We start from the raw sequence: 25,427 nt of genomic DNA, 5'->3' as shown, positions 1-25,427 counted from the left end.
TTAATTGTATTTTATCCTTGGCACCCAATAAGAGAGGTGAAAATCTGATCCCGTTTACAACTAAAGCAAGGGAGGCTCAGAGAGCAAAGTCCCTTGTCCTGGGAACGCAGCACAGCTGGGACTGTAATTCAGGCGACCTCGCAGTAGGGAAGGGGGCTTGTTTGGGTTCTGTGTAAAGCCTCCCGGCGACCCCCTTGTCCACATCAGGGACGTGTCCCTCCACCGCGTCTGGAAATAAGCTTCTGGTGGCGAGCGTGGCGCGGCGGGACCCCGAGGGCGCCCCGGGGGAGGAAGGCGGCGGAATCGGCCCGAGACAAGAGCCAGCGAACTTCAGAGCGTTTGGCCTCCCCGGAGAGGCAGACGCGGACACGTCTGTGTCTCGCCGACAAGTGCCTTCAAGCCCGGCGGGGCAGACACCTCCGCGCCGGCCGCCGGCGAGGTCTCTGCGGGCTGCGGGCCCGGCCTCGCCTCAGCTGCGCGGACTTAGTGCGTTCGCCAGCGGCCCGGAGGGGGCGGCTTCCCTGGCGGGCGGCGCGGCTGCCCGAGCCTCGGGCGGGGGACTGTGTGACTGGGCGGCCGGGCGGAGGGGGAGGGGAGAGGAGGAGGGCGCCCCCCTCCGGGGCGCAGGGGGCGGGCGTGCGGGCACACGCGGTGCGCGGCGGCCGGGCGCCCGGGGAGCCGCCCACTTCGCCGCGTCGCCCCGACGGCCGGAGCTTGGATGCGGCGGCGCCCGCCGAGCTGGGGCGGACGCGGGCCGGGGACACGCGCCGGAAGCCGGGCACCGCGGCGGCCGCAGGATGGCCGAGGTAAGCAGGGCTCTCCAGGGAGCGGGACCCCTGCGCGGGGCGGCCGAGGCGCCGCTCGGGCCGGGACGGGGACGCGCCCTCACCACCTCCCGGGGCCACCTGCGCGCGGCGCGGCCCGAGGGAGCGTCTCATCTCTCCAGCCGGGAGGGCCCGCGGGGTCCGAGTCGGGGCGCCCCGGGGGTCCCCGGGGGCCCTGGTCAGCCCCGCGCGTCAGAAGTGCGGTTCGGGCGACGCGTGTCAGTCCGCCCCCCGCCCTGGGCGCCGCTCAATCCCAGCGCGTTCGCCTCAGAATTACCTGAGCCACAGCCGCTGATGCTTGGAACTGGCCGCTTCTACCTGGGTTTTGTTTCCCTGGAGAACGTAGCTGGCGGTGGCCGTCGGTCGCTGTGGGGACTGCGGGGACAGGCGGGCGGCGGTGACGGGGCTCCTGGCCGCGGGTGGGGGGGGACGTGTCTTTTGTGGAAAGCTGCAGAGCAAGGTGCGGGCGGGCGGCTCAGAAGCGTCCAGCGCCGAGTGGCGTGGACGGCGCCGGGCAGGGTTTATAAACGCTCCGCTGACCGGCGTGCGGTGCGGGGAGCGGCGTGCGGCGCGGCGCCCGCTCAGTCCGAGCGCTGGGACGGGACTGCGGGGACTCCACGGAAAAGACGGACACGCGTCTCTGGCCGCTTTAAGACGGGACACCTGCAGTGACAGAGGGGACTTGGGCGGCTGGGCTGTGCCTGGAAGCGCGGGGACCGCCAGCGCCGCGTCCCCCTTTTGAATCGGCCGGCGCTCGTCCCCCTTCGGTTCCCTGTGGCCCGCGGGGCAGGGGGCGCCGGCGGCGGAGGAGGCCGCTGCGTGTCCCCGCTGCCCCCCGACCCCCCGCCGCCTGGCTTTGCCTGAGCCGTTCGGGATTTGTCAGCCAGATGTGACAAGATCGCGGAGAGGCGAGGGAAGGAGGAGATCTGATATTAATCAGTGCATAGCTCGGAGCCAAACTTTCTCAAATGCGGTGTAGGAACATGTTCTTCTCATTTAAGGCATCTCTTTGTGGCTATGCGGCTGCCACCGGCCTGACTTTGACAGTTCAATGGAATGCCAAGGAGCAGCCTTAATTGTAGGAGTGAAATTGTGTGTGTTGGGGGGGAACAGACACTCCAAGGTTCAGTAATGTCCCCGGGTTTTATGGCCGTGCTCACCGCAGCCCTCTGAAGACAGGGCATTTAAATCGGGCCAGATGCCTGGTCGCAGCCAGGCCTCTGCTGTTAACACTTAAGGGGCCTAAAAGAGGCCCCACTGGTGTCTTGGGAATCCCTGTCAAGGGGTGTGTGTGTGTGTGTGTGTGTGTGTGTGTGTGTGTGTGCAGGGGAAAACGTGTTACTACAGCTTTCAGTCCGTACACAGAGCAGATCTAGCAACACTTTTTAAAAAATTGATTTCTCCTCATCAAAGCGACAAAGATTCTGGCTTGACCCTAAGTGAATTGAAAAACAGCCTTTGGCAGATCTTTTTTTTTTTTCTGGTGTCCTTTCATTCCTTGTTTATTGTTTTAATTTGCTATTGGATTTCATGGGATCTTTACATAAAATTTCTTGGACTCTTAGTTTGCAAATACGTGCGAATGTGTTAAAATTTTTATTCAGTGATAAATACACTGGCTTCTCAATTACCCCTGCCCGAATATGTTAATATGTTATTAAAACATCATTAAAATTGGATATGGCAGAATAAAATTTTTGTACATCATGTAAAAGAACATTACTTCAGGCATTATAAATGTCCAGAATTTGATTTTTGCTTTAAATAGGTGTGAAAAGATGGCCACCACTTTTGCTATGATGAATTTTGATAAATGTCTTTATCTTTTTGGGCCTACCTAAAAGAATAAGATGTGAGTCGTCATTTGATTTCTCATCTAATAAGTTTGCCAAGTTTAATTTCACCACAATGTATTGCTATTTCAACTCAACTTTTGGTTGAACATGTTCCTGTTACAGTTAAATGATGAGAAGAGGTGGTGAGATCTTCAATTAGCACAAGTGCTGCTCATACTTTGGGAACTCATAATGACATTCAGACATCTGTGTAATTTAATTTGGAATATCATCTGTACCCATAGATTCTTCAGGACTTAGCAACACGCTCCTCCTTCACTTAGAAAGAAAGTAGTTGGCTTGAAGTGGTTATTTGGCCGTTCTTATCTACCAGGATGTGAAACAATGGTCTTCTTGCTCTGGTTATAATTCACATTAGAAATATTAACCAACATGGAGTAATTGTCATGGAAGCGTAAGGCTTGCATAGAGGGTGTTTTTACATCTGTCCCATGCAGCAGTTAGAACCACCCCAGGCCCATGCCCACATTCATGCCTCAGAATCATCAGCACGGAAAGAAGGGCCATATAGCCCATTGGGTGAGAAAAGCCATATCGATTTCCCTGTGGGAAAAATAACTGTCCTGTAAGCATACACTTATCATTTATGAATGCTTAGGGACAAATATAAAAGGGAAAACAATTTAAATGTACAGTTTGTCAGTAAAATTAAACTGCAGTATACCGGTGAGAGGCAGGAGTGTCTTTTAGCTTTTGTATATGGCTTTAGAAGTTATTTTGACAGTGGCCATTAAAGAGTTGCCCTGAAGGTTCCAGAAGGTAAATTACTTGCAGGAGGAACAGGCTTTACCCCAGGGTGAATTTTCACCTCTACAGATGTCATTTAGAGTGAGTTACTTGCGTCAGAAATAGCCCTGTTTTAAAAGAACTAGAAATACCTGAGCTAAGGTGAAAACTCAATGCTGAGCCACTCATGTTTTTGGTATCTAAGATCAAGATTTAGGGAGTCAATAAAAATTTTGAATTATCTTGTTCTGAGTAGTCTACTACACATTTTAAATTTTATTTATTTAGATATTCAATTTTTCATGACTTATCTGAGAGACGGTAAAGATAACTGGATTCTACAAAGAAGGGGCATCTGGAAAGTTGTTTTTTTTCCTTCTTCTTTTCCTTTTAAATCAGTTTCCACCTGAAAACCTGATTTCCTCTTATCTTGTCATTCTTTGAAGCCCTCTTTCCTAACTCTGGCAATTCCAAGATTCTGGTGTGGCCCATTTCTCTACCCAGACACATGCCTTTTTATCCAAAAAGGGTGGTTTTAAACAGAGAGCAGACCTGTTTCGCCACGGTCCTGGTTGGGGCCTTCTGAAATTCGTTTAGTTAGAAGCAAACGGGCTATTGCTGTTGCCATCCACACAAGGAATCATTACTATATACCAGCCTAATGTATCACAGGGGGACTCTGCCTTGTGGGGATGATAATTTCACCCAGCTAATGTGAGAGAAACGAGACATGGAAAAATAAAATGCTGTGAAGGCCAGATCCACGCAGCCTGTGTGTAGGGAAATGGTTGTCTCAGGTAAACTAATTCAGGCTACTAACTTTTTTGTTAATATTAGTTTGTCTCCTCTCACAGATGATTTGTATCATCCTTCCGTATATAACAAACATCAAAATTATTTTCCAGCTCTACACCAGCTGCCAGAAGCATTTGCCTTGTTCTGTAGCCCTCTGATTGTTTCTTGCATTGCTTGTTATGAAGGTAAAATTTTTATACGGACAACTCTAATGTTTCATGATACACCATGCTGAATTTTAAGACAGTGATTGGGGTGGCATGATTAACTCTTCTTTCTAAAAACTTTATTTTGAAAATCTAAGGGTTTTCTTATACTTAGTTTTTAAAATCTAGTTCTCAGGAAGTCCCTAAAAGAAATGTTTACAAATTTTTACTTAGAAATGTTCACAATTTCGTTATTTTGCATCAGCAGCAATAGTGCAGTTGCATTGCTGTGTAACTGGCTACATGAGTTAAAATTATCCTAATGTGTAAATGTGGTTTTTTTGTTTGTTTGTTTGTTTGTTTTTTCCCCAGGCTGACTGTTGTGTTCAAAAGTTCCCTCCGTGTGCAGTTAACTTTAAGTTCCTTCTGTTTTTTGTTAGTGAAGTTTTCTGGAGATTACCACTGAGGTCTCACAAACTTAGGTTATAAAGAAAAAAAAAATGTAGCTGTATCATTTATATTTCTGTATAGTTTTGTTGTTGTTAGTTTTTTTTTTAAAGAAATATTTGGTTTGGTTTCTAACATTTGCATGTTTTTCTACTTTTTATATTTTTTGTTTTTAGAACCAATAATTTTAAGAAAAAAGGCACAGCTGTTAAATTATTTTGGCACAGAGTTTATACTTTGATTTATAGAGATCAAAGAACAAGTATTTTCCCCATCATCATCTTTGAACTAAAGAGCAGAGAACACTACAAGTGTGTCACGCATACTTTCTACTCACAGGTAGACTTGGCCCGACATCTGTCCCCTGAGTTCTACCTCCCACCTGCCCCTACTCTGCCAGACCCTGCTCCATGTGTTCAGTCTTCTTTGACTGGTCTCCCTTTTTAGCCCCTTACTTACAGTGAGAAACCAGCTTCTGTCAGTTCTCCTCCAGTATCATTTTTATATTGCAAATGCTGCCTCCCTGGTTTCTGAGGCTTCCCAACTGCAGTCTTTCAACCGTACTCATGACAAGCAGTGTCTCCCCATTGTTCAGAATCCCAATGGCTTCATGAACTCAGCAAAGAGACTCCTGGCTATCCATCTGTACAGCCCACCCCCACCCTGCCTTGCCTGGCTAAGTCCGCTCACTGCCCATGACAAATCTGCTCTGTGGCCCAGCCCCCTGGGCCCGACATTTGTACAGGGTGGGCCTCCTTTCTGCCTCAGACTGTGGTCTTCCCCGCATGCACTGTTCAGGGTATGCCTGCTGCCTCCTGGAGGAAGCCTCTCTCCATAACATTGCTCTCTCCCTCTGTGTGCTCTCTCAAAAATGTTGGAAGGGGGAATTGTCATTTACTTTTTTTATTTTTTATTATACAGAACTTCAAACAAAATTAGAATAGTGTAGCAAAGCTTAGTGATATGTGCTGGGGGATTAAAGAGCGATCAACGTTGGGTCAGTCCCATTTCATCTGTATTCCCTACCCATTCGCCCACCATTACCAACACTGGATTACATTGAAGCAAATCCAGCCATCATATAATTTCATAAATATTTTAAAATGTAGCTCTAAAAGAAAAGGCTTTCTTTAAAAAAAAAAAAAAAGACAAAAGCGATATACCATATAGCACCTAAAAAATTAACAGTAACTCTTTAATGTTATTAAATTTTCAGTAATCAAATGCCCTTCATTGTCTTGTAAACTTTATATTACCATTACTTTGTTCAAATCAGGATCCAAATGAGGTTCACATGTTGTCTCTCTTATTAATCTATAGGATTACACTTTTATCCTTGTAATTTATCTGTTGAAAAAGCTAGATCATTTACCCTGTAGAGTGGCCGTCATGTTCTTGTTCCAAGGAAGAGGAAGGAGGAAAAGACACAAAAGTCCATCAGCTGAGCCACCTCCCATTTATAAGGCGCATTCTGTAAAGCTCCACCCAGCAACTTCTGCTTGTTACGATTGGCCAGTACTTAATCACCTGGCCACCCCAGGAAACATGGAAATTAAGCTTCTCTTACTAAGGCAGATCAAGCAAAAGGAAATGGGGTGGGCATCTGTAATTAGTAAGCATGGTACAGCTCTCTCCTTGATTCATTCATTATTCTCAGTACCTTTCGAAGGCATACCAAGCCCAGGGCCAGCCACTGGTGTTGGTTTGGAATTTCAGTTGTTTTGTTGCCTCTTTCAGGAATGATTCATTGTGGAGCAACTTTTATGGAGGTTTTTATCATAGGTATTGTTAGCTCTGTGCAGAGTCAGACCACCAGGGCCCAGAGGGCCTACCGTGTTTCCCCAAAAATAAGACCTAGCCGGACCATCAGCTCTAATGCGTCTTTTGGAGAAAAAATTAATATAAGACCCGGTATTATGTTGTATTATATATTATATATTATATATTATATAAGACCCGGTCTTATAGTACAATAAGTCTTATATTAATTTTTGCTCCAAAAGATGCATTAGAGCTGATGGTCCGGCTAGGTCTTATTTTCGGGGAAACACGGTAAGAACCTACTCGTAGGCCTTAGCAGTAACAACAGTCTCACTGTACTAATTGGTCTTTCCAACTCTCCATCTGTATATTCTCATTAATACAGCTAATAGGCCTCTGAGAGAGGCAGGAGCAGATATCCAGCCCATTTTATAGTCAGAGGCTCCAAGTCCTGGAGCTGAAGGTTATATGGCTGAAGGTTAATAGGAAGTAAGATGTAAGTTGCCTGAAGACAATTGTAGATTTTACTACCTCCCAGTAAAAGAAGCTCTGTGTGCTGAAGGGGATGGATCTCAGGCTCCCCAGCTACGCATCCAAAGGTGTCATTTTAATAGGCAAATCATATTAATGTCATACCTTTTGCAAAGGCTCATTGTTAAACTTAGAACAAGATCCATACTCCTTGGCCTATCCCACAAGATCCTATGCAGAGTGGTCTCGGTCACCTCTCTGACCCCCATTTTCTACCATTAACCCTATTAATTCCCCTCTAGCTATACTGGCCCCATTGCTGTTCCCTGAACACTCCAGCCTTTTTTATGCCTCAGGGCCTTTGCACTTGCTATGCCTGCTGCCTAAAAACGCCTTCTGCCCCCAGTTCTTCACTGGCTTCTTGCCATCCCTTGGGACTCAGTTCAAATGTCACCTCCTCAAAAGCCTTTGATGATGACCCTGTCTAAAAAGCACTTACTCATACTCATGCTAGCAATTAAAATTGCTAGCAAAACTTTCTGCTTCGTTCTTTCACAGCACTTGCTTTATTCTGAAAAGGTTTGTCTACTTGTTTATTTTCTCTCTCCTCTAGAATATAAGCTTCTTGAGGTCAGGGACCTCATTGGTTTTGTTCAACACTTTAACCTGCAGAGCTTAGAAGTTCTGGCTCATAAATGCTCAGTAAATATTTATTCAATGAATGAAGTTTCTTTACCATGCGGAACTTTAATGTCCTTATCTGCAGGATGATAATCCGTAACTCTCAAAGCTGCTGTAGGGATTAAATGAACCCATAAATGTAAGTGCAGTTAGCACCAAATATTGACATTTTGAGATGTAATCTACCCACAGTATCCATATTTGAGACCACCCTGATAGTATGTAAGTTCCTCAGTTTCCTCATCTGTAAAATGGGGAGAGTAATACCCACCTCTGGGGTGGGTGTAAGAAATTAGGTAACGTGGGTGCTGTTGACTGCAGTGCTTAATAGATGCTCATTAAAGCTGACCAACCATGTGACCTTGGGCAAATTACAAATCTTCCGTACATTGAAGTTTATTGAGACTAATTCCAGCCATGTAGTGAGGATTCAATGAGGTCACTTATTAAACACGAATGCTGCCGTGTGGAAGGGCAGATGCCGGAAGAGTTACTAGCCTCACCGTTGGACTCAGAACTGTCCAGTAGACTTGAAATGTGGTGAGTGTGACCAAAGAACTGAATTTTTAACTTTATTTGATATTAATTTTAATAGCCACGTGTGGCTAGTGGCTACTGTATTGCACAGGGCGGACTAAGTAACTTGAACCTACAGAGCTCCCCGGCTGGTACACAGTTTGATTTTGCTGCTGAGCCAAATCACAGATTATTCCCCTCAAAGGGTCAATACCATGAATCTGGAAACCCCAAAGGTCTTCTATAATTTTTCTCTTCCCCTCTTCCATCTAGTCCCCCAAGAATATCCTTCTGAATCTATCTTCAGTGATACGAAAATATTTGTATGTGCTAGAGATGAAAACAGCTTTGAAGTAGACAGTTTTCATTCTCAAGCTCAATAATTCAGATCCCATCAAAGACCTGCATTGTCCAACAGTGGATGTCTGTGTATCTACCAGACTGTGTAGATACTGGCCCGGCCACTGCTAGGAATTCAGTTCAGCATCTCCTGACAAGAGGCCCGTGGCAACACTCCCCAAGCTGAAAGTAGAGTGGGGCCGTCTGGGAGAGGAAGTGGGACCCTCAAACCTACCTAAAAACGAGGTCGTAACTTCCCATCTCCAAACTGCAAATAACTGAAGCATCCACCATATCCTAGGTGTGTCAGTAATTTCCAGATGAATGAATGAGCAAATGATAGTTCCCAAAAAAAAAAAAAAAAAGCAAACCAGAATTTTGAACATTGATTTGTAGCACATCAAAGTGACTAATAACAATTCGGAAATAGTCTGATCAAAATGAGTGCACAAAAAGCCATCGTCATGTCTTGATGAGTTGGGAATGTCATACACAGCCGCTTTAAGTTTCTGAAGAATGGAACTTCTATCAGAAGTCCAAAGGAAAGGATGTGAGTTTTCAAGAGTTTTGCATTTTGATTTACATGAGTACTTTTTGTCCTAGAATTAGAAATATTTTGGTTTGATTTCATTTTAGAAGTTTTCATTTGTCTTTGGATAATGGTGCTATAATTTTACTACGTTATGGTTGTCTGAGGTGGGTGGAAAAACTTAAGGACCTTATATTAGAAGTTTTCTTAGACCCTGTGATTAGCTTTTTTTAGTTAATAAATAATTCCCCGGAGATTTATTTCCATAGAGATCTAATGAGCTTTATTAAGCCTTATTCAGGTGGGTACATATAGAACCACATGAATGTTTCTTAGAAAGCAGCATTCATACATAGGAATTATAGATGACGGCTGCTTAAAATTCTGGCCCATAACTAGAAGCCGCTAAAACTGATTCGTCAGCGTAGGTCAGTGGGTCTCAACTGGGGGCATTTTGCCACCAGGGACATTTGGCAATGTCTGGAGATATTTTGGTTTTCACAATGGGGGGGAGGGAGGTGTTATTCTGTGGCATCTGGTGCATAGAAGCCAGGGAGGTCACTAGACATGACAATGCACAGGACAGGCCTCCACCACAAAGAATTCTCCAACTCTAAATGTCTGCAATGCTGAAGTGCAGAAACCCTGAGTCAAGAGATGCAGAAAAAAGGAGTGTCAACCTTGGGCTATGGAATGTGCTCGGAATTGTTTCGTGTGTAGTGTTGCTGTGCTAGGCCTGAGAAAGTCACCTGGAGGGTCCTGGGGCTTTGCAAAAGTAAGAGCCTTTTGAGCAGAATCCCCAGGGAGTGGAGAGGTCTGTTGTGCTCAAGAATATCTCTTTCTCTGATTAAAGCACGTTCTATGTTCCAAATAAATGAAACGTGAATTTACTTTGTTCCCACCTCTTGTTTTTAAAGAGGGAGTGGCATTTTCAGGGACGTCATCCAAAATAAGAACTTTCCTCCTTTTTAAAATTTTCTTTAAAACAGTGTAGGTTGTGAAATATTTCTGAGGCTTAGTACTGAGTGTGCTGCGAGTACAGGTGATTGGTTTGTCTCAGCCCATGTTCAGAGAGGTGCAGGGGAGTATGAGAAACTGGACAACATCAGGTGTGCCGCAAACTAATAATGGTATCCTTTAAAAAAGTTTTTTGACAGTGCATAATAAAAATTAAACTATTGCTCATTTCTCTCCTTTAACTTCCAGTCAAGATAACTATATAATTATCTGTATAGGTATATAGATGTATGTGTTCATATATTTAACACAGTATATGTATGTACAAGTAGAAACTATATAACCAAAAAGTAAAATAATTTCTGGCATTAGAGCAGTGTGTCTAAATCTTTTTTCATTTCTTCCCCCACCCCCACATTTAAGGAGACTAGATATTTATTGCCTAATTTCCCCCAGTGAAATTTTATGATCATACCATATCCTATATATCTGTTTATATATGTAAGCCTGTGCTTGATACATACAAAGGAATAATATTTTTGCGTGCCCCCCAAGAACAAATACCACCCTTTTGGAATGATACCATCCCCAAATGGGAATGCAGGCATTATTAGAATGAAAGAGTGTTGTGATTGTCTGAGGTTCTTTGGATTATACCAAATGACTTTACAAAGAGCAAAAACCTTTTCTCCCCGTTTCCTGTTTTGTGATGGCCTCTTGAAGGGATTAGGTAATATTGTTGCTATCCGCTGCACCACCTCCGTTAGAAACAGCCCTATTCCTTCACCTGAAAAATCTGTGTAGTCGCTCTGTTCACATTGTAGTCCCAAAGGAATTGTAGATAACAGTCGAATCACGTAAATTTTAATGTATATTTAAGTAAGGTCACTGATTTTTTATTTAGAACACTTTTAGGGAAGCACAGAGATGTCCCACATGTCCCCTGCCTCCGTACATGCGTAGTCGCCTCCGTTATCACCATCCCTCACTAGAGGGTACATTTGTTAAAATCAATGAAACTCCATTAACTCATAATAATCACCGAAATTCCATAGTTTACCTTAGAGTTCACTGTTGGTGTTTGTCGTCTGTCGTATGGGTCTGGACAAATGTATAATGACACGTTTCCATCATTATGGTATCATCTGGAGTATTTTCACTGCCATAAAATTCATCTGGGTTCCACCTATTCATCAAGTGTTGGTGAAAATATGGGGAGATGGGAACCCTCATACACTGCTGGTGGGAGTGTTAAATGGTGCAGCCGCTTCGGACAACAGTCTGGCGGTTTCTCAAAAAGTGAAACATAGAGTTACTCTATGATCCAGCAATTCCACTCCTAGGAATATGCCCCCAAAAATGAGAACGTGTGTTCACCGTAAACTTGTACACAAGGGTGCCTTTGGGGAATGATGAAAAGTAGTTTGTGACGAGGGTTGCACAACTCTGTGAAAATACTAAAAGTCATTGAATTGTGTCATTTAAGTGGGTAAATTGTATAAGTGCATTATATCTCACTTTAATGCTGTTTCAAAAGAGATGAAAACAGAAAAAGAAGACCACTCTCCCCCCACGACCACCCGTTAGCAGTCAGCCTTCATCACTCCCCATTTGCTGCAACCCCCAGTAACCACTGCTAGTCTGCTTTCTGCCTCTGTGGATGAACCTATTCTTGACAGTCCGTGTAAATAGAATCATACAACCTCTGACCGTTTATCCTTCTGTCAGTTTTTGTACTTCTTTCTTTAGCATGCCATTTTCCGTGTTTCTCCATGTTGTATGTAACATGTATCGGGACGTCATTTTTTTCTTACTGCCTAATAGTATTCCGTTGTGTGGATAGACCACATTTTATTTATGCATTCATCAATGAAAGGATATTGGGGTTGCTTCCACTTTGGGGCTATTAGAAATAATGCTGCTGTGAACATTCAAATTCAAGTTTCTGTGTGGGCATATGGTTTTCAGCTCCCGTGGGCACATACCTAGGAGTGAAGTTACTGGGTCATGTGGTACCTCTGTGTTTGTCAAGATCTGCCAGACTGTTTTCCAAACTGGCTGCCCTATGTCACAATCTCACCCGCAACTAATTTTCACTGATGACTAGTTATATACTCCTTAAAGTGAGTTTCCCAAGTCCCAGGCCAGATTCTTCCCTTCCTGTCCCCACACAAGGCCGTATGGTCCCTTAATTGGTAGATGAAAGTTTAAACTCATCTTTGGAGGGCTTTTTCATTGCCCGCACACCCAAACACACACACACTCCCCAGTTTCAAGGCTGTCTTGAATCATATGGATTCCACCCAGCGGCTCTTCCCCAGAATCTCACTGTCAGAACTCCTGTGAGAGGCTTTTCTCTTTAATAATAGATGACATTCTTCAGGCCTCTATCCCCTTTTGAGAAATTCATCTTAAAAATATACGTGAAGCTTTGTTGTGGGCCCTAGAACTTTGCTGACACGCACGTCTCTATTTTCCCTTTCCGCTGTATGTTTGCACACTCCACGGCCCCACCCCACACACGGCGCTCCAATATGCAGCTGGGCGTCCCCGCAGGGTTTGTCCAGCCCATGTGTGTCTGCATCAGTCACACAGCCTAGTGAGAGGGGTCGGGGAACCATCCTCAATGCGGCCAGCCAGTACATGACCTCAAATCTGTTTTGATATTCAGCCTCTACCATGTCTTGGGGGGTAACGGATTCCACATGTGGATTACTCTCCGTTCCTATTGATTCTCATTTACTTCTTCCAAGGCAGGTTCTGTAAACCTTTCAGCTGCCGCTCTGATCAATTTAGAGATTTGTTTAAAATGTGACTCTTCCCCCTTTCTATAGCCTTAGTAACAAACAAGATATGTCCTTCCAACCCGTAATGTTTTCTTAGAAAAAGTTCTGGTGTTCGGAGCCCGTGCTCGCGTGCAGGATATCTGTGTAATGTGTTCGCCGTCTCCGGGTCACGGGCCAGCTGCTCCTCTTTCCAGGGTCGAATATACACGTCTGGGTCTGGTGCAGAGTGGGTACACATTGCTCCGTGAGTGTTGCTGAATGGAGGTTTTGTTTTGTAAATGCCATGGGTGTCCCACACATCACTAACATGCTAGGGCACACCTGTGTTCTCTTTTGCAGGCTATCGGCTGTACTCTGAACTGCAGTTGCCAAAGTTTCAAACCAGGGAAAATAAACCACCGTCAGTGTGAACAGTGCAGGCATGGATGGGTGGCCCATGGTAACTATATTTTTCCCCTTCTCTCGGCCGGTCACGTTCCCGCTAAATAACTTACAGGAATGGATGTAATATCTAAGAATGACAGCTGACATTTGTAAGCTACTCCTGCTGTGTGCCAGGTAACAGGCTAGGAACTTGATAAGTGCCATCTCTTAGAATCTCTGCAGGACAAGGGTTTTGTTAGCCCAATTCTAGAGATGGAGACACTGGTGCTTCAGTGCTGTTATTTTGCAAACAGAACTGTTCTGTGCTGTCTAATATACAGTAGCCTCTAGCCCAGATCCAATACAGAATGCTCAGTGACATTTGAATTTCAGATAAGCGATAAATAATTTTTTAGCCTAAGTATATCCCCGTGAAGATTTTTAGTATAACCATATCTCACTTATTCATTATTTATCTGGAATTTATATTCAGCTTTACCTGGGCATCCTGTAATTTTATTTGCTACACCTGACTCTGTACTAGCTGCTTCTGGCTACCAAGTACATGAAATGTGACTCGTGTGACTGCAGAACTGAGTTTCTAATGTTATTAAATGTTAATGAATTTAAATATAACTTTGAATAGCCATATGTGGCTGATGACCATTGCATTAGACCACAGTGATTTCGGTGGTTTAATTGGCCAAGCCCGACAACTAGAAAGTGGCAGACCAGGGCTCAAACCCAGGTCTGCTGGATTCCCAAGCCCAGCTTCTTCTCCTGGTGCTTCCAGATTTCCCATCCTCTTCATTAGGCACCTGTCACCTTTGTTTTGACCCCTTTTCCTTGCACCTTTCCCACTTGTGGTTATTTTACTCCTCAGAAATGCCACGGGAAAGGGAGAAAAGAAGAGTCTCAGCCCAGTCCGTTTTATTTTAGACATGCTTGTGATTGCTGTTGCGATTATTAATTATTTGCATAGCCGCGTTTTTTTTTCCTGTTGGAACAGATAACTGAGAGTGAGTGCTCCCTTACTTCCTGGGCAGTGTTTCTCTTGAAAATAGACTCTTTAAAAACGGTATTTCTTCCACTTGGCTTTTCAGCTCTAAGTAAGCTGAGAATCCCCACCGTGTATCCGACAAGCCCGGTGGAGATCGTCCAGTCCAATGTGGTGTTTGACATCAGCAGCCTTATGCTGTACGGGACCCAGGCCATCCCCGTTCGCCTGAAAATCCTCCTGGACCGGCTCTTCAGTGTGTTGAAGCAAGATGAGGTCCTACAAATCCTCCATGCCTTGGACTGGACGCTTCAGGACTACATCCGTGGATACGTGCTGCAGGTATGGTGACCACAGCCACCCTTCTCGAACGTCTGCTTAAATCCACGTCCACGTAGCTAACGTTGCCTACTAGTGTTGGCAGCCATTGCTGCTCAGCCTTCCCTTGAATATTTTTTTCTAACGGGTCAGGCCCTACCTCATGGTCTGGGCGGAATCCGATGCTTTCCTCAAGATATCTAGGAAACTCCAGGATGTAGGAGCTTTGCATATTCTCTGATTTGGGTTACACTATGCCAGCTCTCCCACCGTAAACCATTTGCCCCATCTTGGGTGCTGCTTCCATTTCTTTTATTATCTGCAGAATACCTACTGACACAGATGTTGTCTGTATCAGATTTTACTGAGGGTTTGGGGCTGAGAAAGGGAACTTAGTTTACAGAACCACACAGCAAACAATTACAATTTCTGTTCTTTAAAGCCGTCTGCCACCCCACTGCTGATTTTCCTTCCTAGAATCCATGTTTGTTCTTGTTTAATCTCTTTCCCCAATTGTCTTTCGGCTTCCTCACGTTTTCTCTTCATTTCTCCATAAAGGAGAGATGCAAGGCATCTCTCTGTGCCTTTCATGCCTTCTCTCCTCTCTTTACTTTGCAGAATAGTTGTACCTCTCTTTCTAGAGCAAGCTATGGGAGGGGGATAGGCCTTGTGTTTCATATCCAGAGACCATCAATGTATTTTCACAAGCAAAGAACACATTTCCTGATATGCATTATATCATGTCTCTAACATATAAAACCGATACAGCCATTTTTCCCTTTCAATTACACTAGAAACTGTCAGCTAACTTTGGTAAAGATTTCTGTGAAATGGGGCAATGAATATATTTCCAAGACTAACATATACTTCAGTCTTACTCAGAGGCCATATCATTACAGCAAACACTAACAACCATTTCTTGACATAAACGCTCTTCCAATAATCTTATGAGGTAGGTAGATTATCCCCATTTTCCAGTTGAAAAACCAGAGGCTCAGAGTGCTTTTAAGTCTTGCTGAAATCACTCAACTCGTATGTGGCAGACCCAGAATTTGAACCCACTTCTTTGTAATGCTAAAGCCCATAATCTTCCTGTGGAAACACATTTGCTTACCTCGAATGCAGGACCCCCAGCAAGCTAGAAACAACCTTTTATGTAGAGGAGCATTATGATCTTACATTATGACATAGATCAATATTTAATGATCTTAATAATCTTGCTTTCTAGTGTTAGGATTAAAAATATGGAATCAATTACCTTGAACCTCTAGTGCATGAAAAATTTATGATGTTACATTCCTCATCATCTTCAAAACTCTTACATGCACTGTGAAAAATCTCAGTAGGCCATCAAATACATGTTCTGTGATAAAATATTTATTGTAGTTTTGGGAAAAGTTAGGCCTTGCTAGAGTTTGAAAGATCTCCAACACTGCAGTGTAATTACAGCTCTGGTTTGTGAACCCGGGCAATAGATCAATACAGGTTCATTTGTTTTCTGATGGTACTTGCTTGGGAAGATTATTAAAATGCCGTAATAAATACTCAAGCTATATCTAGGTCTGATTGCTCCATCTATACTCTTTAGATAAAGAAGTTACTGTTGTTCAAAAGATACATATCTTATTTTTTGTGGGAAAGATTATTAGCCTAACGCAAGACAACCAATTGGTTTGAAATAAGATGGACAATAACCACTAAATTTCTCTTAGGCTTGAGTAATATAATTTTATGTCTCTCTTTTGGACCACTGCTTACATCTGTGCGGTACATTTTCTGCACAAAGTTTCTGGCCTAGGAGAGGCGTGCGTGGGGGCTGAACTCAACAAGCCCCGTGCTCATCCAGAGGGGGTGTCATTTTTCTAGTGTGCCTAGAGGAGCCTGGCGGCATGGCTCCTTTCTGAGAGCAAAGGGTAAGGAGTAGGAAATTAATGACACTTTTCATTCTGGTTTGGGTTTAGGACGTGTCGGGAAAGGTGTTGGATCACTGGAGCATCATGACCAGTGAGGAGGAGGTGGCCACCTTGCAGCAGTTCCTTCGTTTTGGGGAGACCAAGTCCATAGTTGAGCTCATGGCGATTCAAGAGAAAGAAGAGCAGTCCATCATCATCCCGCCTTCCACAGCCAACGTGGATATCAGGACTTTCATCGAGAGCTGCGGCCACAGGAGTGCCAGCCTCCCCGCCCCTGGGGACAAAGGAAACCCCAGCAGTGTCCACCCCTTTGAGAACCTCATAAACAACATGGCTTTCATGCTGCCTTTCCAGTTCTTCAACCCAGTGCCTCCGGCACTGCTCGGGTCGCTGCCCGAACAGTACATGCTGGAGCAGGGCCAGGACCAGAGCCAGGACCCCAAACAGGAAATCCATGGACCCTTCCCCGACAGCAGCTTCTTAACGGCTAATTCGGCGCCGTTTCAGGTTGAAAAAGAGCAGTGTCTCAACTATCCAGATGCTGAGACGAGCAAGGAAGACAGTGCCCATTTAAGTGACTCCAGCTCGTACAACATCGTCACTAGGCTGGAGAGGACACAGCTGTCCCCCGAGGGCAAAGCGAAGTCTGAGAGGAGCAGCCTGGGCACAAGGAAGGGCCGGGTGTTCTGCACGGCCTGCGAGAAGACCTTCTACGACAAGGGCACCCTGAAGATCCACTACAACGCCGTCCACCTGAAGATCAAGCACAAGTGCACCATCGAAGGCTGCAACATGGTGTTCAGCTCCCTGCGGAGCCGCAACCGCCACAGCGCCAACCCCAACCCGCGGCTGCACATGCCGATGAACAGGAACAACAGGGACAGAGACCTGCGGAGCAGCCTGAGCCTGGTGGCCTCAGACCACTCCAAGCGCCCCGGCTTCACGGTGACTTCTCCAGACTGCAGGCCTCTCCCTGGCTACCTGGGGTCAGGGGACGATTCCCGGGGCCAAGCGGCCTTCCCAAGTGTCGGGCCCAACGGGGTGCTTTTTCCCAACCTCAAGACCGTCCAGCCGGTCCTTCCTTTCTACCGCAGTCCAGCCACGCCAGCCGAGCTAGCAAACACGCCCGGCATGCTGCCTTCGCTCCCCCTGCTGTCCTCCTCAATCCCGGAGCAGCTGGTTTCTACCACAATGCCGTTCGATGCCCTTCCCAAGAAGAAATCCCGGAAGTCCAGCATGCCTATCAAAATAGAGAAGGAGGCTGTGGAAATAGCGAATGAGAAGAGGCACAGTCTCAGCTCGGAGGAAGACGTGCCCCTGCAGGTGGTCAGTGAAGATGAGCCAGAGGCCTGCAGTCCTCGCTCAGGCAGGGCCCCGGAGGAGCAGCACACACAGTCAGCACGCTTAGGAAGGCCTCTCCCTGAAGGGGAGCGGGCCTGCCGTGTCCCGGCGGTGATCGAGCCCAGCGGAGCCATCGGCCGAACCCCTGAGCAGGCCACACACAACTCGCAGAGAGAGGCCGAGCAGAAGCCCACGTTGGCCACAGTGCCGAGGGACGCCGAGGATGGCGGCCAGGAGCTGCTCCTCTCACCTGGGATGGAGCCCTGCGTCCCTTTTCCCGACTACGTCAAACTGCAGCAGCGCCTGCTGGCTGGGGGGCTTTTCAGCGCTTTGTCCAACAGAGGCATGGCTTTCCCTTGTTTCGAAGATTCTCAAGAACTGGAGCGCACGGGACAGCATGCGTTAGCGCGGCAGAAGGAAGAAAGTCGCTACCAGTGTGACATCTGCAAGAAGACCTTTAAGAACGCGTGCGGTGTGAAAACGCACCACAAGAACATGCACGCCAAAGGCACGCACGTGTGCACGGTGGAGGGCTGCAAGGCCACCTTCCCTTCACGCAGGACCAGGGACAGGTAAGGCACTGCTGGCAGGCGTTGCTTCCAGGGCGGTGGTTCTTAAACTTGAACATGCGTCTGAATCACCCGTGAAAACGTACCTCTGAGCCCTGCCCCTAGAACTTCTCCTTCAATAGGTCAGGGTGAGGCCTGAGAGTTTGCATTTCCGAGTTCCCAGGTGGCAGTGCTATGCCAGGGCCCACATTGGAGAAACACTCTTCTGTAGATCGACCCTCCTGAATTTTGAATTCTAAAATCTAAACTCAGTTGGCCGCAAGACCTGACCTGAAATGATTTGAGGCTCTTTGTAATTGTTTTCAAATCTCCCTTTGTGTGTCTTTTTTTTAATACCTATTCAGCACAGAAACATTAATGGATTTATTATGGGGGCGTTAACATGATATTACAATATATGCATCATTCTGCTTTTACTAAAGTCTGAGAAATTCTGAATTCAGAGGCACATCTGGCCCCAAGGGTTTGGCATAAGGAATCGTGAACTAGTTCTCACGTTAGAGGAAGGAGGCAGGAGCTTTTTAAATTATCACAGTTGCTTCTCAAAACTGGTCTGATTTTCATTCCATGATATGAAGTTCATTGAATGAAACCCTTTCTCTGATTTCTAGTTAACCAGCTGTATTTGAAAGGAAGAAAAACTGCTTGGTTAAAGATTTTTTTTTTTTTTTAATATTAAGATATCAAAGAATGAAGGTCCTTAGGTTATTTCAGAAATGTTGGAATCAAAGATGGAATGGGATATTGGTTGAAAGATGAGAAGTCTGTCAATGCTGGGTTTTCGTGACACAGAGTCAAGCTGTTTACAAAGTGCCCGGGTATAGAATATATCTCATCACTTCGGGGACACAGCACTGCCATTGCCATCTTGCTTGTGCTTTTCCGAATGAACTTGAATCACAGAACGACTCGTCAGGTCACCTTTCCCCCAGCCTATCCCACCAACAGAAGACCCCAGGCTACTTTCAGGAGACGACCAGCTCTCTGATGAGATGTAATATGATAAACACTGAACATAGTTCACCGAATAAATAAGATGTTACATTTGCTCGAACAAGCATGATCGAAGCAGTTCAATACCATCACTTTAGTCCAAATGGTGACGCCTGATTTAGTAAAGAGGGCGAAAATGTGGCGACTCGCATGCATGTTCCAGGACAGAGCTCACAAGAACACACTCACAGTCTTGAGCAGAGAACAGAACACGAGCGATACGAGGTAACATCCTGGGACGTTGAATCAAACTACCAGATACCGTAGTGACCCAGTCCTTCCCCTTCCTCCTCCAAGAGGAGCGTCTGTTCTCAAATAAGCTGTTATTGTGAAGAAGAGAGAGTCAGGTCTCCCTTGATATTTATGACGCCACTCTGGCCTACAATGTGCACGAAATTAGAAGCATATTGACTTGAAGATACGATGTCTTTTGATATTTCTTTTCTCTTATATTTAATATGCTTTTACTTTCTGACCTATTTGTAGATACAAACAAGTCTCCTCCCCCAGCACAGGAAAACATCTTGCATTCGAAATTTAAAGCACTAAGCCTAGTAGCCTAGGACATGATATGCGTTTTACCCAGAATCTGTGATTAAAATGGCACCATTTTCAATAAGACTTTGTGGGCAGGCCTGGGTCCGCCACCATTTCTCCTAGTCAAAGATGAGAACTGCATTGCTGTAAGGATAACTGTTTTCCCCTCTTCAAGCCACTGCTGCTGCCAACAGCAAAACCCATCAGAATGGCACTGGGTAGCACCCTGAATGCTTCTTTAGCCAACAGATATTTAAGAACCCTCTATGTTACGTACTGTGGCCGCATCCCTACCCACCAAGGCCAGTGCGGGACGGGGGTGGAGGGCAGAGAACAAACCAGTAAAGAGGTGATTACAGCTAAATGTGGTGGCTGCTGTAATGGGAGAAACATAGCCTGTTGTGGGCACATGGGAGGGCACTGAACCAGACTTTTTGAGGAGTTTGGAAAGGCTTCCTGGAAGAAGGAGTATGACTAAACCAGCGGCTCTCAAATGTTTTGGTCTCGCAACCCCTTTGCGAATTCTTAAGACCACAGAGTTTTGGTCTGTTTAGGTTTATATCAGTATGTACTGTGTTAGAGATTAAAACTGAAAAAAATTAATTTGTTTTACATCACTTAAGATAAAAAAACTATGCTATGTTACCATAAATAACATTTTAATGAAAAATAACGACGTTTTTCAAAACAAAAACTTAGAGTGGCTTTGTTTTATGTTTTCACTAATCTCTTTAATGTCAGGCTTAGTAGAAGATAGCTGACTTCTCAGATCAGCTTCTGCATTCAACTTGTTTCAATGTCACATATCAGATAGCCGCTGGAAAACTCCGCTGCTCGCTCGTGAGAGGATGAGAGCAAAAAGGCCAAAAATGTCTTAGTATCTTTATAAAATGAGTTTTGACTTCAGGGACCGCTCTAAGGGGTGCTCAGACCACACTTTGAGACTCATCGATCTCGACTAATCTTAGTGGTCAGAAACCAGGGGAGGAGTGTTGGAGGGAGAAGGAGAGGACGCAGGGAAGAAATGCAGACCTGGGCAGTGAGCACAGCACCGGCCACGTCCCGGAAGCAGAAAGCCTGGCGTGAGGCGCAGAGGGCTTTTGCAGTTGTGGTGGTCACTGGTTTTGGGGGACATGGAACCTTGGGAAATGCATCTCACCCTCCGAGGCTTAACATGAGGGTTAGAGGAGCCACAAGTTAGCTGCTGGTCCTCATGAGACACTCAGGAGTTGAGTGCGAGGCCCAGAGCTTTGCTTTGGCGACCTTTTGCTTACGGACCTTTCTGTACAAGGTTCCAGTGAATGTGTTTGTCTCGCGTTTTTTTTTTGTTGTTGTTGTTGTTGTTTTAACCACTTGTATGTACTGGAGCCTGTATGTCAACCTAGTGTCTGGTTTTCTGCTGACACATTCCTGCCCCCTTCAACCCAGAATGCTGACATAATCACAGGTCAGAGTTGCACTTAAGAAGAGCTGCTTGCAAAGTGGGTGATCTGGGAGTATAATTTTGATTGTATCCAGAACAAGAATGTGTCAGGTGATAGAAGTGAGATGTTGAATAGTAAATTTTATACATTTTAGGAAATAGGATTACACCTTCTCCCTTCCTCATCGGTCTTTTAGAGATTTAGAAGAGAAAATTCCATCCCTACTTATTTTGGTGAGGGTTTGTTTTTTTCCCAGTTTGCCCCTGAGCTGTGTCAGGGGAGTATTTTCCCTGTTTGGAGTCATTCTCCTCTTTAAGATTGCAGTCCCTGGTGTGGGCTGTGTTTGCTAGTCAAGTTGGGATCTCTGAGCAAGGCCAACATTGATGGGCGAGTTCCATCCAAATGATACCGTGTGAGTCAAAGGCATGTGTGGTAATGGATGTTCATTACCTGCCCCTTCAGGAGTAATCGGTGGGGAGCAGATGGGTGGTGCACTCACAGTGCTGCGTTCGCAAAACTCCTGTCTGGTATACATTGAAACGTTGCAAGTATGAACTGAACTGGGTTCCCTCTCTCTCTTGCTCTCGCGCTCTCTCCTTACCTAGGACGTTTTAAATTTGCTAGTGGCCACATTAAACAAGTCAAAAGAAACGGGCAGAGTTAGTTTTAACAACATTTCATTTCATTCAGTCAAGTCTATCCAGAATATCATCATTTCCGTATATGACACAGCTGTATTTCAGGCACTCAGTAGTCACGAATGCATGGCTATCATTTCGGACAGTGCCACTCTAGAAGGTAATGTTTCCTGGTCTCATTGAAATAAAGTCCTTTGCTTAGTTTCATATGTTTTGTGATCATTTTTTTCCTGGGAGCCCCTGGTTCCAGTGTCCCAGTTGAATTGGCCTAATTGAAGTAGTCTAGCCATTCTCTTTAGTTGACATCCAGGAACTTAGGTGTCAATCAGATGGTAGAAATTGAAGAGCACCGCATATTCCCAGTTTCCAGATTGTTGGCTTTCCTGGTGAATGCTAACCTTTGACAAGCGGTGAACAGCAGTGGGCCGGTGTCCACGAAACACGCATTGCATCCCACGCCCCTTATCATCCCTTCTCCCACACCACCAGCTTTTGTGGTATCTACCCCGTGTCTCCCCTCAGAACGATGACTATCTTTAAAACAACAGCCCAACCCATTGCTGACCATCTTTTCACTCTTGCAGACACAGCTCAAACATAAACCTCCACCAAAAGGGACTGACCCAAGAAGCATTGCAGAGCAGCGAAGACCACTTCCGTGCGGCTTACCTTCTGAAAGACGTGGCTAAGGAGACTTACCAGGATGTGGCTTTCACGCAGCAAGCCTCCCAGACGTCTGTCATCTTCAAGGGGACCAGTCGGATGGGCAGCCTAGTTTACCCGATGACCCAAGTCCACAGTGCCGGCCTGGAGAGCTACAACTCTGGTCCCCCCAGTGAGGGCACCGTCCTGGATTTGAGCGCTACCTCAAGCATGAAGTCAGAGTGCAGCAGCCATTCTTCTTGGGACTCGGACGGGGCCAGTGAGGAAGGCACCGTGCTCATGGAGGACAGTGATGGGACCTGTGAAGGCCCGAGCCTGGTCCCCGGGGAAGATGAGTACCCCATCTGTGTCCTAATGGAGAACGCCGACCAGAACCTTGCCAGCCTGCCCTCGGGGTTGCCCATCACGTGTCACCTCTGCCAAAAGACGTACAGTAATAAAGGGACCTTCAGGGCCCACTACAAAACGGTGCATCTCCGCCAGCTGCATAAATGCAAGGTGCCGGGCTGCAACACCATGTTCTCGTCTGTCCGCAGTCGAAACAGACACAGCCAGAATCCCAACCTGCACAAAAGCCTGGCCTCCTCTCCCAGTCACCTCCAGTAACAAGACTGGATAAGCGTAGGTCATAATTCAGGAATAAGGTAGTCCAAGGAAATGGTTCTAACTTTGTTTAATCCCATTTGGGACAAGCCAAGCAGAAGGTATTTGAGTTGACTTTCTAGTCTTCTGCGGCAGAATGCGCAAGAAGACAAGCCTTGTGGGAAGTTGACATGGGGGCAGCCTTTCCTATTATTTTCTTTGCCCCAGAGGTTTTTTCACTGACATAACGAAAACTTGCAGAAACGCAGTTTTTCCCAGATTTGTTTACACATTCTCTGGGAGAGCTCTAAGTCTGCAGATTGACGACAGGGGCCCAGGACCTGGGGGGCGGCAGGATTTAGGGTCAATTGAGTGTCCCGGGGAAGCAGGCTGTCACCACGGGTGAGGAGCCGGACCCAAAGATCACATTTTTCAGTTCCTGCTTGAATGAGTCTGAAATCCAGACTTCAGTTTGGGAACATGACTTTTTGAGACAGTTCCTCCATGTGGAGTGGAAAATTGCTTTTTTTCCCCCTGAAGGTCTCATGTGTTACTTCAGGGAGTTCTCAGAGGAAGCGGGATGGCCTCTAAACAAGGGATATTACCAAGGATGTTAGTTCTTGCTCTGGAACACACATTCAAGAAGCTGGGGGGGAACTAGTTTGTGCACTTAAAAATAGTGGTCTTTGGTTTAATTTAAAATAGGTTCAGTTCTATTTAATTTGTGTTTGTTATGTGAGTTTTTGGGGTGAGTGCAGACATGTCACAGTGTGACCTCTGGGTCTTGCTGGAAAGCAAAATGAGTGCCGACGACCTAAACTTTAAAACCACTGCCTGTTTTCATTTGGTAAAGTTTGGATTCTGTTCATTGTGATCCCTGTGGAATGAATGTGGGCAAGACTCTGGCAGGACCTTTGGTACGTACATGGCCAAAGCGGTTAGCGAGTGTGGTTCGGGCGGTTGTTTGTTGTGCATTTTCAGTATTACTGGATCCCTCCGTCTTCACCCTTTATAAATGTGTAAGATTCGGGTGAACTTCCAAATTTACATGGTAGAAAGAAAAGTAGGACGTTATTGCCATACTGTGTTGTCTTAATATTTAACTTATTCTGAAATATGTTCCACACCGTTCTACATGTTTGCTGTTGTGGAAAGGAAGCTTACTTAATCAGTCGTGTGGGATGAGACCAGCTCTTAAAATTTGGCATTTACAGTATTCTGAAAGTCCCTGGGAGGGAAAAACATTGATTTCATATTAAGACTTCAATTCAACCGTCTTTTACAGTTATGGTTGGTTTAAGTAATGAAAAACATCCTTAAAGAGAATTGGGGGTCGTAAGAGGTGGTGTTCCTCTGGCATAAGAGTGAAAGAAGCCAACAACCTGTTACTGATTATTTCAACATTTTTAAGAAATAAATGTGACAACTTCAAACTTGTCTGTGCTTAAAGTGAGATGTATCTTTCATCTGTTTTGTTATCCAGCTGTTCAATATTCCAGTTTCCCCAAAGTGGAAAACATTTTGTATACAAATGAGTTTTCTATGATTTAATAAAAATATATGGCATACTTTTTGTTTAAAAAGGCCAACATTTTGTAAAACCGGTTTTGTCATATGGACTGCCTGTTGTGCTGGTGCTTGTGGTCACACACACACACACACACACACACACACACACACACTGAATGTTACAGAGCTGAAGATCCCCCGGGAGGTCTGGAGCCACCTCAGAACAGGAGCAGCGGCAATTCTTGAGGTCCAAAGAAGTGACGACATGGTTACTTCACTGGGAGGAGGGGCTATGTATTGATTTGTTATCAAAATTAAGTGATTTTTAACAAATACTGTGCTGTCAAAGGTAAGTCTTGCGCAAACAAATGTATACACATTTTAAGAAAGGAAAAAAACCATTAAAATTGTAATGCTCAATATATACCTATAACAAAAGATGAATACAAGTCACATTTGACTTCTGCAATTACAAGAGGTGCTCAAAGTGGTACCCGTCAGCGTCCACACACTTCTGATTATGGCGAACTACTGCTTGAGCAACATTGACCATCTCTTAAAATGTGTATATACATTTTTCTGGCACCCCCAGTATAACCAATGCTCAAAATAGAACGCAATGAAAGATTTAAGCCTCTTCTTTCATTTGTAAATATGCAGTTTTTTTAAAGTAACTTTTTATAACATCTTTCAACTTTTGTTGTTGTTGTTGTTTTAACTTCTTCACTTCTTTTTTCTACCTTTCC

At 45.3% G+C, this 25,427-nt stretch overlaps 1 protein-coding gene across 1 annotated transcript; it reads left to right on the top strand.

Annotated features, from left to right (window-relative positions):
• The first annotated feature begins 680 nt into the window (after positions 1 to 680).
• On the top strand, positions 681 to 24,755 carry BNC1 (basonuclin zinc finger protein 1). The gene is made up of 5 exons (XM_074317765.2): positions 681 to 806; positions 13,174 to 13,273; positions 14,301 to 14,536; positions 16,474 to 18,338; positions 22,512 to 24,755. The coding sequence occupies exons 1-5, from the start codon at positions 798 to 800 to the stop codon at positions 23,194 to 23,196; spliced, it is 2,895 nt and encodes a 964-aa protein (XP_074173866.1). The 5' UTR covers positions 681 to 797; the 3' UTR covers positions 23,197 to 24,755.
• The last annotated feature ends 672 nt before the right edge of the window (positions 24,756 to 25,427 follow it).

The sequence above is a fragment of the Rhinolophus sinicus genome, chromosome 13 (genome assembly GCF_057876585.1).
Source record: "Rhinolophus sinicus isolate RSI-liver-muscle chromosome 13, RSI-T2T, whole genome shotgun sequence".
In the NCBI taxonomy this organism is placed as follows: Eukaryota; Metazoa; Chordata; class Mammalia; order Chiroptera; family Rhinolophidae; genus Rhinolophus; species Rhinolophus sinicus.
Note: the sequence above shows the minus strand (reverse complement) of the source record. Positions and strands in the feature narration are given on the sequence as shown.